Raw genomic sequence first — 10,759 nt, 5'->3', positions numbered from 1 at the left:
CCTTTAAACTTGTTACAAAAGTTAGAATGTTTTGAGGAGGGAGGTTTAGAAGTGCTTTCCATTGATTTGCTTACAAAGATATTTTCATCTTCCACTAGAAGTGTTGGTTGTGAAAAACCTCTATAGAAATAATAATTTTTGAGGTTTTCTTCTGTTACTGTCAACCACTTTTAGCAGGTGTACAACTTTCTGTGTATGTCACCCAATTGACTTAAAAGTGAGTTAATGAATGTATTTATTGATTGCCTCATTTCATAAAGGAATCTGAGTAAGGACCCTCAATTTGACATTCTTTTCTCTCTATATATTTGGAGCAGGCATTTGTCTTGCCTTCCAACTCCAAACTACATGCCCCAGACACCCTTACTGCTAATGTCCCTAATTCCTCATGACAAATCCCTATCTGTGCAGAATAGCTGGTTGATTGCTGTAACTGAATCCTGACTGATTGATTTGTACGCTTTTTTGGGGCAGGACCCCTGTGATATAAAGGAATGACCTTGCATTTTAGTGGGGGGAAAACAGATGATAAACAAATAATTAAGTAAAAGTTTTAGTAAGTGATATGTCTTTCAGGTTAAAATAAAGCTGGAAAAGGGGATGGGGAGCGCAGGAGGTGAATGTTGCGAGTTTAAATAGCGTGGTGGTGGGCACTGCAGTTTTAAATACAAGTGGTCATGGAAGGCTTCCCTGATAAGGTGACTTTTGAGACCCGACTATTATGTCAACTGGGTGCAAGTCCCTGGTGGAGTTCATGTGTTAAAATGCAATTATCCAATTACTCCTTTCCTTAGATAACTCCCTAAATGATGCTACTATTTTCCATCTCCAGGTGGTTATACTCTCTACCCACAGCAAACATGGCGGAAAAGGCTTCATCCTGATATCTGGGCCACCAATAAAGATGGCCACAGCACTTCCTGTGTTTGCCCTTAACAAAGATGGTGACAATACTTCCTGTTCAGGGCTTTTGCCTTCAACAAAAATGGTGCTTACGGTACAGGTTCCCTGATACTTTGGATTCCGGTTGCATTTTTTTTTTTTTTTTTCCTTAAGATACGTGTTTGCAGACGTAAGTAACAGGATACCAGAACCCCCGTATGCATCTTTTCTCGAAGGCCCCGCGCCGTGGCGTCTGCGGCCTGGGCCCTGCGTGGCTTCCCCGCCCGCTAACTTGCTCGCGGCGTTCCCGAGCCGCTCGGGTTGGGGTGGCGGTGGAGGTGCTCGGGGCCCTGCTCTCCCCTCGGTCTGCTCTGTAGGTCATTCCCAGCACCCCCTTTATAGCGGGTCAGGTGGCCCCGAAAATCTTTCATAGTTCTTTCCGTTCTTAATGCCACAGGGCTTCAGCTGGCGAGGCGGGAAATAAAAAGTTCCACATGGGCGGGGACAGCGCAAAGGGCACATCTCCCTGCTCACCTGCCGCCTCTCGGGGTCGCCCGCTGTAGCTCTACTTTCTGTGGGTGTCATAAAGCCCCATTAGCCGCCCCCGTCTCCCCGCCCCGCCACTTACGCCCCCTCGTAGCCGTCCCTCTGCTCACTGGTGCAGTGGTCTTGGAAACAAGGCTTCAATGGCGTGTGGACATTTAAAAAAAATCTTTTAAAGGAAAAAAAAAAGCACAACATTAAATGTCCCATGCATGTGTGGCCATGACAGTGTTGCGATGGAGATTCGAAATCTTCCAGAGAAGGGCTTAAATCTTATATATAAGATTTACTGTAGACTGGGCATGAACGCCTAATGTTTTCCTTGAAGGCAATGGTGTATAGGCCTTTTCTCTTAGAGAAAAAGATCCTTAAACTTATTGGTACCTGCCGGTTTATTGCCCCACTCCCATTGATGATCAGGTTCTGCAGATGCCCGCGGTCTTAAGGGCACTTGTATGCATATTGGCGGTTTCTGCGGTGGTGGGGTATCTCTGATGAACGCAATGTTAAAGTAAAAGCACTATTTCTTCTCAAGTATGTTAGAATGAAATGCTCCTCTGTAATCCTCAGATAAACGTTGCTTTTTAAGCAGGGTCTCTAATCCATTTTTCCCCAAATCTCTTTATGGAACAAGGAATGGAGCTAGGACCCCATTGTGTGGAAAGTAAAAGCAGAGAAGATGATTCATGTTCAGTGATGTTCATCATGTTCTGAAGCATTCGAAATTAATTCAGCTTGGCTTAACAGCCGTGTATTAAACACCATGGCCTGACGTTCTGCTAGGGTTCAAAGATGTCCGTGACCTTAAGGAGCTTGCACTGTAAGACACTATCTTTAGGGGCTCATCAGGCTTCCTGTGATCTGAGCTACCATTTTGTCTCTTTCCAGGGGGAGATGGAGGCTAGAGACAAGCAAGTGCTTCGCTCCCTTCGCCTCGAGCTGGGTGCAGAGGTACTGGTGGAGGGACTGGTCCTCCAGTATCTTTACCAGGAAGGGGTCTTGACGGAAAGCCATGTTCAAGAAATTAAAGCTCAAGCCACAGGCCTCCGGAAAACAATGCTGCTGCTGGATATCCTACCTACCAGGGGTCCTAAAGCATTCGATGCCTTCCTAGATTCCCTGCAGGAATTCCCCTGGGTAAGGGAGAAACTGGAGAAGGCAAGAGAAGAAGCCATGGTTGAGCTGCCTGCAGGTAGGCCTCAAAAAGATCACTCCAGACCACCTCCAAGATTGTTGGAACTGTGCCCTTTTGATTTGAAGTTGGGGTTTTAGGCTGGGTGGGGGTTGACGGGTCCTGAAAGTGGGAAAGGAGTTTGGTTTGAAGGCATGTGGCGCTGGAGACTGGATGAGGAGGTGGAGTTAGGAAGTGCAGGGAAGGAGGGAGGAATGGACCATGATTGAGAGGGTGAGAAGGGAGCTCAGAGGATACATTTAGAAATGCTTCCAGGGAAAGTTGGCAAGTCACTTGGGAGGCATGTTCTCATCTGAGAGCCAGGTCATATCTCAGCCCTTGGCATTGGGAGCCATTTGGAAAGTGCAGATGGGAAAGCAGGCTTTAGGCTTCCTGATAACTGATTCGTGGGGTGCCAGCGCGGCCGGCTGGAAAAGGTCAGACTCATGAAGAAGGGGACAGCCTCTAGGAAGGCACGCCTTGCACCTGTTCCCTGGGCTGTCCTGCATGGCCAAAGGGGATTATTTGGAAGGCTGGCTTAGTTTGTTTTTAAAGACTATTGATTTAAAGTCATCCTTTTTAGTTTGGTTTTATTCAGACACCTGGAGTATTTAATTTTATAAGGACGGTAGTTTTATTTTGGGGGGGGTGTCTCATTTTGATTTTAAGGAATGTTGGAAGCTATGGAAAAGAGAAACAGTCCTAGTGCTATCAGCCTGGCTTGTAGCAGGAAGAAGATGTGATATGAAACACTTGTTCTCTCTCAACACCTCCCATGACATCTACTTTTTACAGAGATTGAGGAGCAGAGAACTGAACTGGCAAAAAAAAAAAGAAGGAAAAAAGAAAGTTGACTTGTAAATTTTTAACAGAGTTAGGAAATCGACATTCTCAGTTTTTTATAGCAGTGATAGTTAGAACTACCCCAGCTCAGGGGTCCCCAGAATTTGTTGTTGCTGTTTTTCAAATACCAATATAACTAGTAAAAAAACAAATGCCGGTAATAAAGAGACTACTTTTATTATTTTTGCCCCATGGACCTCATATTTTGAATGATTTTCCAGACCACATGTATTAAGTAATCATGACTAATTCTTCTAATATTTTTATTAATGACATATGTCTGAATATTTGATCAACATGAGATAACTGGTTGACTTAGGAAGGCCTGGTAAAATCCCAGTGGAAAAAGCAAAAATATTTTCATTTCCTTGCATGGCCAAATTACAGGTAAATGTATGTTTCAGGCTTTTTGAAATACTGAAAAAAGCTGGCCTTTGAGGACCACAGGAATTTTCAGGTCGGATTATTCTTACAAAATAAAATACTCCAGGTGTGTGAACAAAGCCAAACTGAAGAAGGTAAAATGTTTCTACCACTTGATTGAAAGCAGAATATATAACATAGAAGTGGGGAGATGTTAAAAGAAATATTAGGGTGTCCAATATCTTTTCATGGTATTTGACATAGAGGTTCCTCTGGGCAACACATAGTTGGAAACAACAAAACAGGCAAACTGAAAGCCTGTTACTACTGAAATACTTAATTTAATTTTATAATCATTGTAGGTGTTGTAAATAGTACCACTGTATGTTGTTCAAAGAGGTGTGACCCCATTTTCATTTCTTCTGATTCATTCAAAGAACAAGAAAAATTAAAATTATTTTTACCAAATGGTGAAAGTTACAACGATGTTGAAGAAAAAAAAAATATACATATATATTTTTAAGTGAGCAGTATGAAACATCGTGGAGCGGGAAAAAATTGAGTGTATCTGTGTTGAAGTTTGGAAAAATAATGTTAATACGTTAATTCTGTGGAAGTGGTCAAATGGAACGATAGGTTGGCTACTGCACAAATGAAGTTCTCTTAATTGTTTTACTTCTTGTTGAGTAACACTGCTACTGAAAAAAATATCCTGAAGAGAGAGTTTGTTTACATAGCGTTCTGTATACTTTCCACAGTGGCAATTGTACAAACTCACTTTTTAAATAGTTTTTGTTAATTATTGAATATTTTAAGTAAGATTAAAAAATATAAGTAAGGTGTGAAGAACAATGGTACAGTGAACACCTGTCTCCCCATCACTCAGTTAAAAAAATATCACATGGCCTTTGAGGACCCCTGGGTGCTCCTCTCAATCCTAGCTCACCCCCAACCTCCACTCACCAATAAACCCTGAATTTGGAGTTTATCATTTCCTTCTTCACTTTGTGATTTTCCATCTCATAAAACTCACTTTTAAAATCCACATATGTTATGGAAAATTCACTACACCATAAGTTTCAGCAATATCTATATACGTAAGGCGTGGAGGAAATGGTATATTTTAAAGGAGTTGTTAGTTAACAGCCTTCTTTATTTGAGACCTTAAACTTTAAGTGTTAAATTAACTTGATGGCTGTATTTTAATTATAAAATTAAATTAGGACTTAATTAATTGGAAACGTATTTTTTTTTTTTTAAATCCTGGAAAGGGTATACTAGACTTGAAATGCCTTCAGTTTTAATGTAAAAAATGCGAATGGACCCAGAGACCTATTTTCCAGGACCCCAGTGCTTCTCCAGTGTCGTAATGGAGTAATTTTAACAAGGTTTTAAATAGTCCATTTAAATTTTTGTAAAGGCATGTTTGAACTTTGAAGAGTTAGAATGTAGGAAAATGTGGTGCTTATATATGTGTATACAATAACCTCTTCTGACTTTTTACTCATTTCAGTTGCAGTTATTAATTAATTTGTACAGGTTTGGTGGTCTTCTCTTGGGAGGCTTTGAAAACGAATGGGGAGGAATGGCTTTCTCTTTGGCCGAGAGGTCTATCCTGATTGATCTGAATGAACTGATGTTATATTATAAAAAGTTTTCTTGTTTTGGTCTTTTCAGAGATTCTTGGTTTTCCTTTTGTTTGTTTGGTTAATTTTTGTGTTTCACTTGTAAACTTTGAGCTACTTCAGAGGCCTTATTTGGTGATTGATCCCAGTTAGTTGCTTTTAATTTATATTCTGGGTGTCATTTTTTATTTTATTTTATTTATTTATTTTTAATTTTTACTTTATTTTTTTAATAGACACCTAGCCATTTTATTTTATTTTATTCTTGGCTGTGCTGCGTGGTATGTGGGATCTTAGATTCCCCACCAGGGATAGAACCCATGCCCCCTGCAGTGGAAGCCCTGAGTCTTAACCACTGGACTGCCAGGGAAGTCCCTGGGTGTCATTTTTTAGAGAAGAATCAAGTTGTATCTTGATTCTCTCTATTCTTCTAAACCGTGCCCCCAGGAAATCCCAAAACATTAAAAAAAAAAAAAAAAAGTTTAACCTTTGATTCTCTCAATGTGCCTAGATGACTGGTATCCCTATCCCTACTAAAAAAAAACAAAAAAACAAAAAAACCAAGCTGTTAATGGATAATTGATTTCGTGTTTTTCTCACCTTATACTCTTATATTTTATTATTTTTTTATCTTTTTTTATAAATTTATTTTATTTATTTATTTTTGGCTGTGTTGGGTCTTTGTTGCTGCGCGTGGGCTTTCTCTACTTGCAGCGAGCGGGGGCTACTCTTCGTTGCGGTGCACAGGGTTCTCATCGCGGTGGCTTCTCTTGTTGCGAAACACAGGCTCTAGGTGTGTGGGCTTCAGTAGTTGTGGCTCGAGGGCTCTAGAGCACAGGCTCAGTAGTTGTGGCACACGGGCTTAGTTGCTCCGCAGCATGTGGGATCTTCCGGGACCAGGGCTCGAACCCATGTCCCCTGGACTGGCAGGCGGATTCTTAACCACTGCACCACCAGGGAAGCCCAAGACTCTTATATTTTAAAAGAGGAACTCTGGCAATAAAATGACTTAATCCCGCTTGGCACCATGGAAGGCACACTTCACGGTATGTCCCCTACTGACCAAGGTCACGTAGTAGACACTAGATTAGCTGGAAATCCTCCCTGGGCTCCTGGCAGGTCACTTAGGAGATGAGGATAGTGCTGAATCTGGGTGAAGGCAGCATGTGTCTTCCTGCCTGGCTTCCCGCTACTCATGGGCCCTGTCTAGGCTGACAAGCTTGCTCTGGTGCCTGAGCTAATCTGGATCTGGAAAGGATGTTTGTCAGCAGCCCTGGTCTCACCAGCTGGTAGGACTTAGCCTTAGGTCATGGTGGGAGTGACTTCTGGGCCCAAGGACTCCCTGTTCTACCATGTTGGCCCTGGCTGTGGGATTGGGTCTCTGCCATGATTCCCACTTAACAGTCAGCCTGGCAACCCTTCCTTTAACCCCAGTCTTTTTTAGGCTTGGGAGTTTTTTTTTTTCTTTCTTCCTAGGCTAAATTTCTGCTTTATATTCTCTTAGCCACTAGCAAGGATGAAAGATAAATATCTTATAATGCAGCTCAGTGACTCCTGTTTTAGCATCAGATGCTTCAACTCTCTGGGCTGTTGGAGTAGCTGTCCTGGGGCTGACATTTGTTGTAACCTTGCCTGAGCTTGAGCTGGTCCTCGCCATGGACCCTGTGCCCTGGACTCTGTGGCTGCCCTCACTGGAGCAGGATGCAGGGCTGGCCTGTTTCCCCTCTGCCCAGAGGGTCCAGGGCTCAGCCTGTCCCTTTTGGAGCTGGCCTTGTGTGACCACGTAGAGCTACGTCAGCCACTGTTTCGAGATACACTCTGGTTGTCAGATGTCTACTTGGATACATCTGAAGTTACTGAGCAATAAAGTTACTGAGCAATAAAAAAGCAATGAAGTTTTTACTTTAGGTATTGTAATAGGTTTATTAGAGAGATTTCTAGCCTGGGATTTTTTAATCATACCATGAATTCATACCTACTCTGGGTATGGTAATTTCAGTGTTGATCTTAGTTCATCAGGCTTGTGGTCTGTCCAGGCATTTCCACTGTGGCTGAGTAGTGTTCACTCTGTGGCATCCTGTGTCCTGGAGAGGGGATGGTGGGTCAGCATTCAGAGCAAGACCCCTCCTTGTGCTAAGGGCAGATTCTACAGAGAGCCCAGGTTTCTATGTGTCCCCAATATGATTATCATATACTTCCTGAGGACCAACTAGATGCCAGGCACTAGGTGATAAAGATACATGAATATCTCCAGATCAGCTGAGAAGATTCATTCATTTATTCAACAGATATTAGTCTTGACCATGTGCCAGACACTGGGTGCTGGGTATATTGTAGTAAACAAAGCGCCTGCTCTTCTGGAGCTCACTGTATTCTGTAGTCTGATGGGGACCGACAACAAGCAAGTGAATAAATAATACATCAGGTGGTGAGAGTGCTTTGAAGAAGAACAGTGTGCGTGGTGTTGAGGAAGGACTTTCCATAGTATGTGGGGTGGTCAGAGAAAGCTTCTCTGATGAGAGGACGTTGAGCAGAGACCTGAATTCTTCAATAGAGTGGATACCTGGAGGAAGAGCTTTCAGATAGAGGGGACCACAAGTGCAAAGGAACTCAAGTGGAGCCCCAGTGACAGGGTGGCTAGAGCCCAGGCCCTTCTGGGAGAATAACCTTTCTCCCAGAGAGATGCTACGTCATATTGCCGGTCGCAAAGGCCCAGTATCGACTGTTTGTCCTTTTGTTTCCCAGAATGTGAGATGTGTGCACAGCCATGATCTTGGGTGGCTCTTAAAATGATTTTAGATGATATGTGGACATGGGATTAGATCACAAGGTGAAAGAGCTATTTCCTTTTTCTTTCTGTTTCAATCCTGATAACATCCAAGTGAAAACCTCCATTTGGTACAAGTATTTCTGTAACATCTCTTGACACTTGCCAATTTTTCTTCCTAACAAACAGCAAAAGCTCCTGATGCTTAAAACCTTCTGTAGACAACAGTATTTAGTTACAATTTAGTTGTTTTGCTTGTTTTTTCCCCTTGTATCAATTTAATGGTTTTCTGACATTATGGCAAGTAAAACTGTTTTCTGTTTACTTTAAAATACATTGTATTTAAGTAAAAGTGAGTCAACATAAAGAAAAATATTAAGAAAATAATAATGGTATGACAATATGACAAAAAGTGTGAAGATGCGTTTCATGTATTTTCTCATTTGAAAAGAGCGACAGGAGTTTGGGGCAGGAAGCATCGTCTGGCTGGCATAGTTGGGGCAGGAAGGCTCTGGCTCTAGTTCAAATGGAAGATAACACCATATTCAAGGTACTTTACTGTTTTGCTTATTCAGTGGATGCACAGTGGCTGGGAACTGGTTAAATTTATTAGCAGAATTGCCAGAATGACTTAATTATAAGTTGTCTAAATTGTAAACGCATTCGCTTGCTAATGTAACAAGTCAGCAAAATGGAGACACATCCCAGTATTCCAGACTTTAAGACTGGGAGGGTGATGTTCGCAGATCATCTGATTTTTCTCTGAGAAAATGGCGTGCTAGAGAGATTAAGACAACTTGCCCATGATCACACAGCTAGTTAATGTAATTTATTGCCAGGACTGGAACCCAGGCCTCCCGACTCTGGATTTAAGACTTTTGCTATGCAGTCTTGGCTCCCTGCTGGGTTTGAAATGGAATTGTATTATGCTGTAGTGTTAATCATTGAAATTAGCCTTTAATAAAATTGTACTAATGCTTTTTTCTTCATTTTAAGAGGAAAATTTCAAGGGCTTTTAGAGGTATACTGGGATGAGATTTTACTAATATATTTTATCAGTGCCAATTTTAATCATTTAAAAGGAAATTTTGATGGTTCAGTGCTGCATTTTGTCAGAAGACTCCACCCCTCACCCCCCCCACCCCCTTCTGCAAGGCTGACATACAGAAAGGGCGGAAGACTTTTATCAAGTATTTATGGGACTGATGAAATAATGCATCTGTTGGCAGCAAACGGCAGCTCTTTCTAGGAATAGCAAACCGTGTGACATGTCTCTCCTCAGCAGGGATGCCTCCATATCACTCTAAAAAATGGATTTAATGTTCTTTCCTTTTAGAAATTCTCACTGTGACCTTTTTTTCTCCCTCCTGTGGATGTATGGGTCGCTTGGCTACATCAGTCACCCTACTGACCCTCAGGGTTGCTTTAGCTCAGTGTTAACTCTGGCTTTTAAAAAAAGCCTAATGATCCTCAGGCTTCACCCCAGGCCAGTTCATGCCAAAATCTGTGGAGGTGGGGTCTGGGCAGTGGTATTAAAGACACAAACACGCATACACAGGCACAGACACCTTCCTAGGTTAATTTTGAAGTGCAGCCAGGATTGAGAACCTTGAGATCCGACCAGCAGATTGGGCACATGGCTCCTTTCTCACTTATTGCTCCCTGGGTATGGGCCTCCCAAAGCTGTGTGCTTGCTTGAAGAGTTGCTCTTGTTTTCAGGTGGGAGAAGGTGGGAGGGAGCCAGGAATGGAGATGTAGAAGGATAGATAGCTTTGTTTTAAATGTGTGCTCACCATTGTTTTTAATTCTTTGAATTCCCTGAACATTGTTGCTTAAGAATGTTCTAGCATCTCAGACCCCATGCAGGTGTGACTCTACTACCAACATTGAACTCCATTAGCGCTCCATGGGGATTCATAAGCTACGTGTTTATAGAACAAAACTGAAGAGAGGGTTTTGAACTATCTGGTGAATTTGGATTTGGGGGAATTCCATTCATTGTCTATTCATGTTGTTTGGTAATTACAGACCATCCACAATACTTTGTGCCCTGTAGATCAAGCTATGTCCAAATGGAGACAGAACCTGCTGGAGGAGAGTGAGTTGGGTGCTGCTCTCAGCTACAGAGGGAGCTGAAGATGGCTTGAGGATGGATGAGAGGAGGAGAGACACAAATGGCCAGTCGGGAAGACTGGGACTGGCTTAGTCTGTCCATCTGTGGGTTGGTCAGACAATCTGCCCACAGTTTCTGTTTATAGTTAAAAATGAATTTTAATCTTTTCTGTGTCTCACCAAGAACCTCAAATAATACCAGTGAAATAAGAATCATAGTATTTGTCAGCAGCTTAATTTACCATGTGCCAGGCACTGTTCCAGGTCCTTTGCATTTATTAATTCAATCCTGACAGTAACTTAATGAGGTAGAAGGTATTATTACCCTCATTGCACAGAGATGTTAAGTCACTTGCTCAAGGTCATACAATGTAGTTAAGCCAAATTTGCAATCTAGGCACTTTGACTTCAAAGCCTGCTGATTCATGTCCTGTAAAGACACTTTCTCAAAAT

General features: G+C 42.2%; 1 protein-coding gene across 1 annotated transcript in view; it reads left to right on the top strand.

Moving 5' to 3' along the window:
- Positions 1-949: 949 nt before the first annotated feature.
- CRADD (CASP2 and RIPK1 domain containing adaptor with death domain) overlaps positions 950-10,759 on the top strand; it is a 175,250-nt gene continuing 165,440 nt past the window's right edge. The window contains exons 1-2 of the mRNA XM_061205341.1: positions 950-1,072; positions 2,314-2,617. Of these exons, the coding sequence (XP_061061324.1) occupies positions 2,320-2,617 (298 nt within the window). The 5' untranslated portion in view covers positions 950-1,072; positions 2,314-2,319. The remainder of the gene's footprint in view (positions 1,073-2,313; positions 2,618-10,759) is intronic.

The sequence above is a fragment of the Eubalaena glacialis genome, chromosome 11, assembly GCF_028564815.1.
Source record: "Eubalaena glacialis isolate mEubGla1 chromosome 11, mEubGla1.1.hap2.+ XY, whole genome shotgun sequence".
Classification (NCBI taxonomy): domain Eukaryota; kingdom Metazoa; phylum Chordata; class Mammalia; order Artiodactyla; family Balaenidae; genus Eubalaena; species Eubalaena glacialis.
This window is presented reverse-complemented; position numbering and strand designations above follow the sequence as displayed.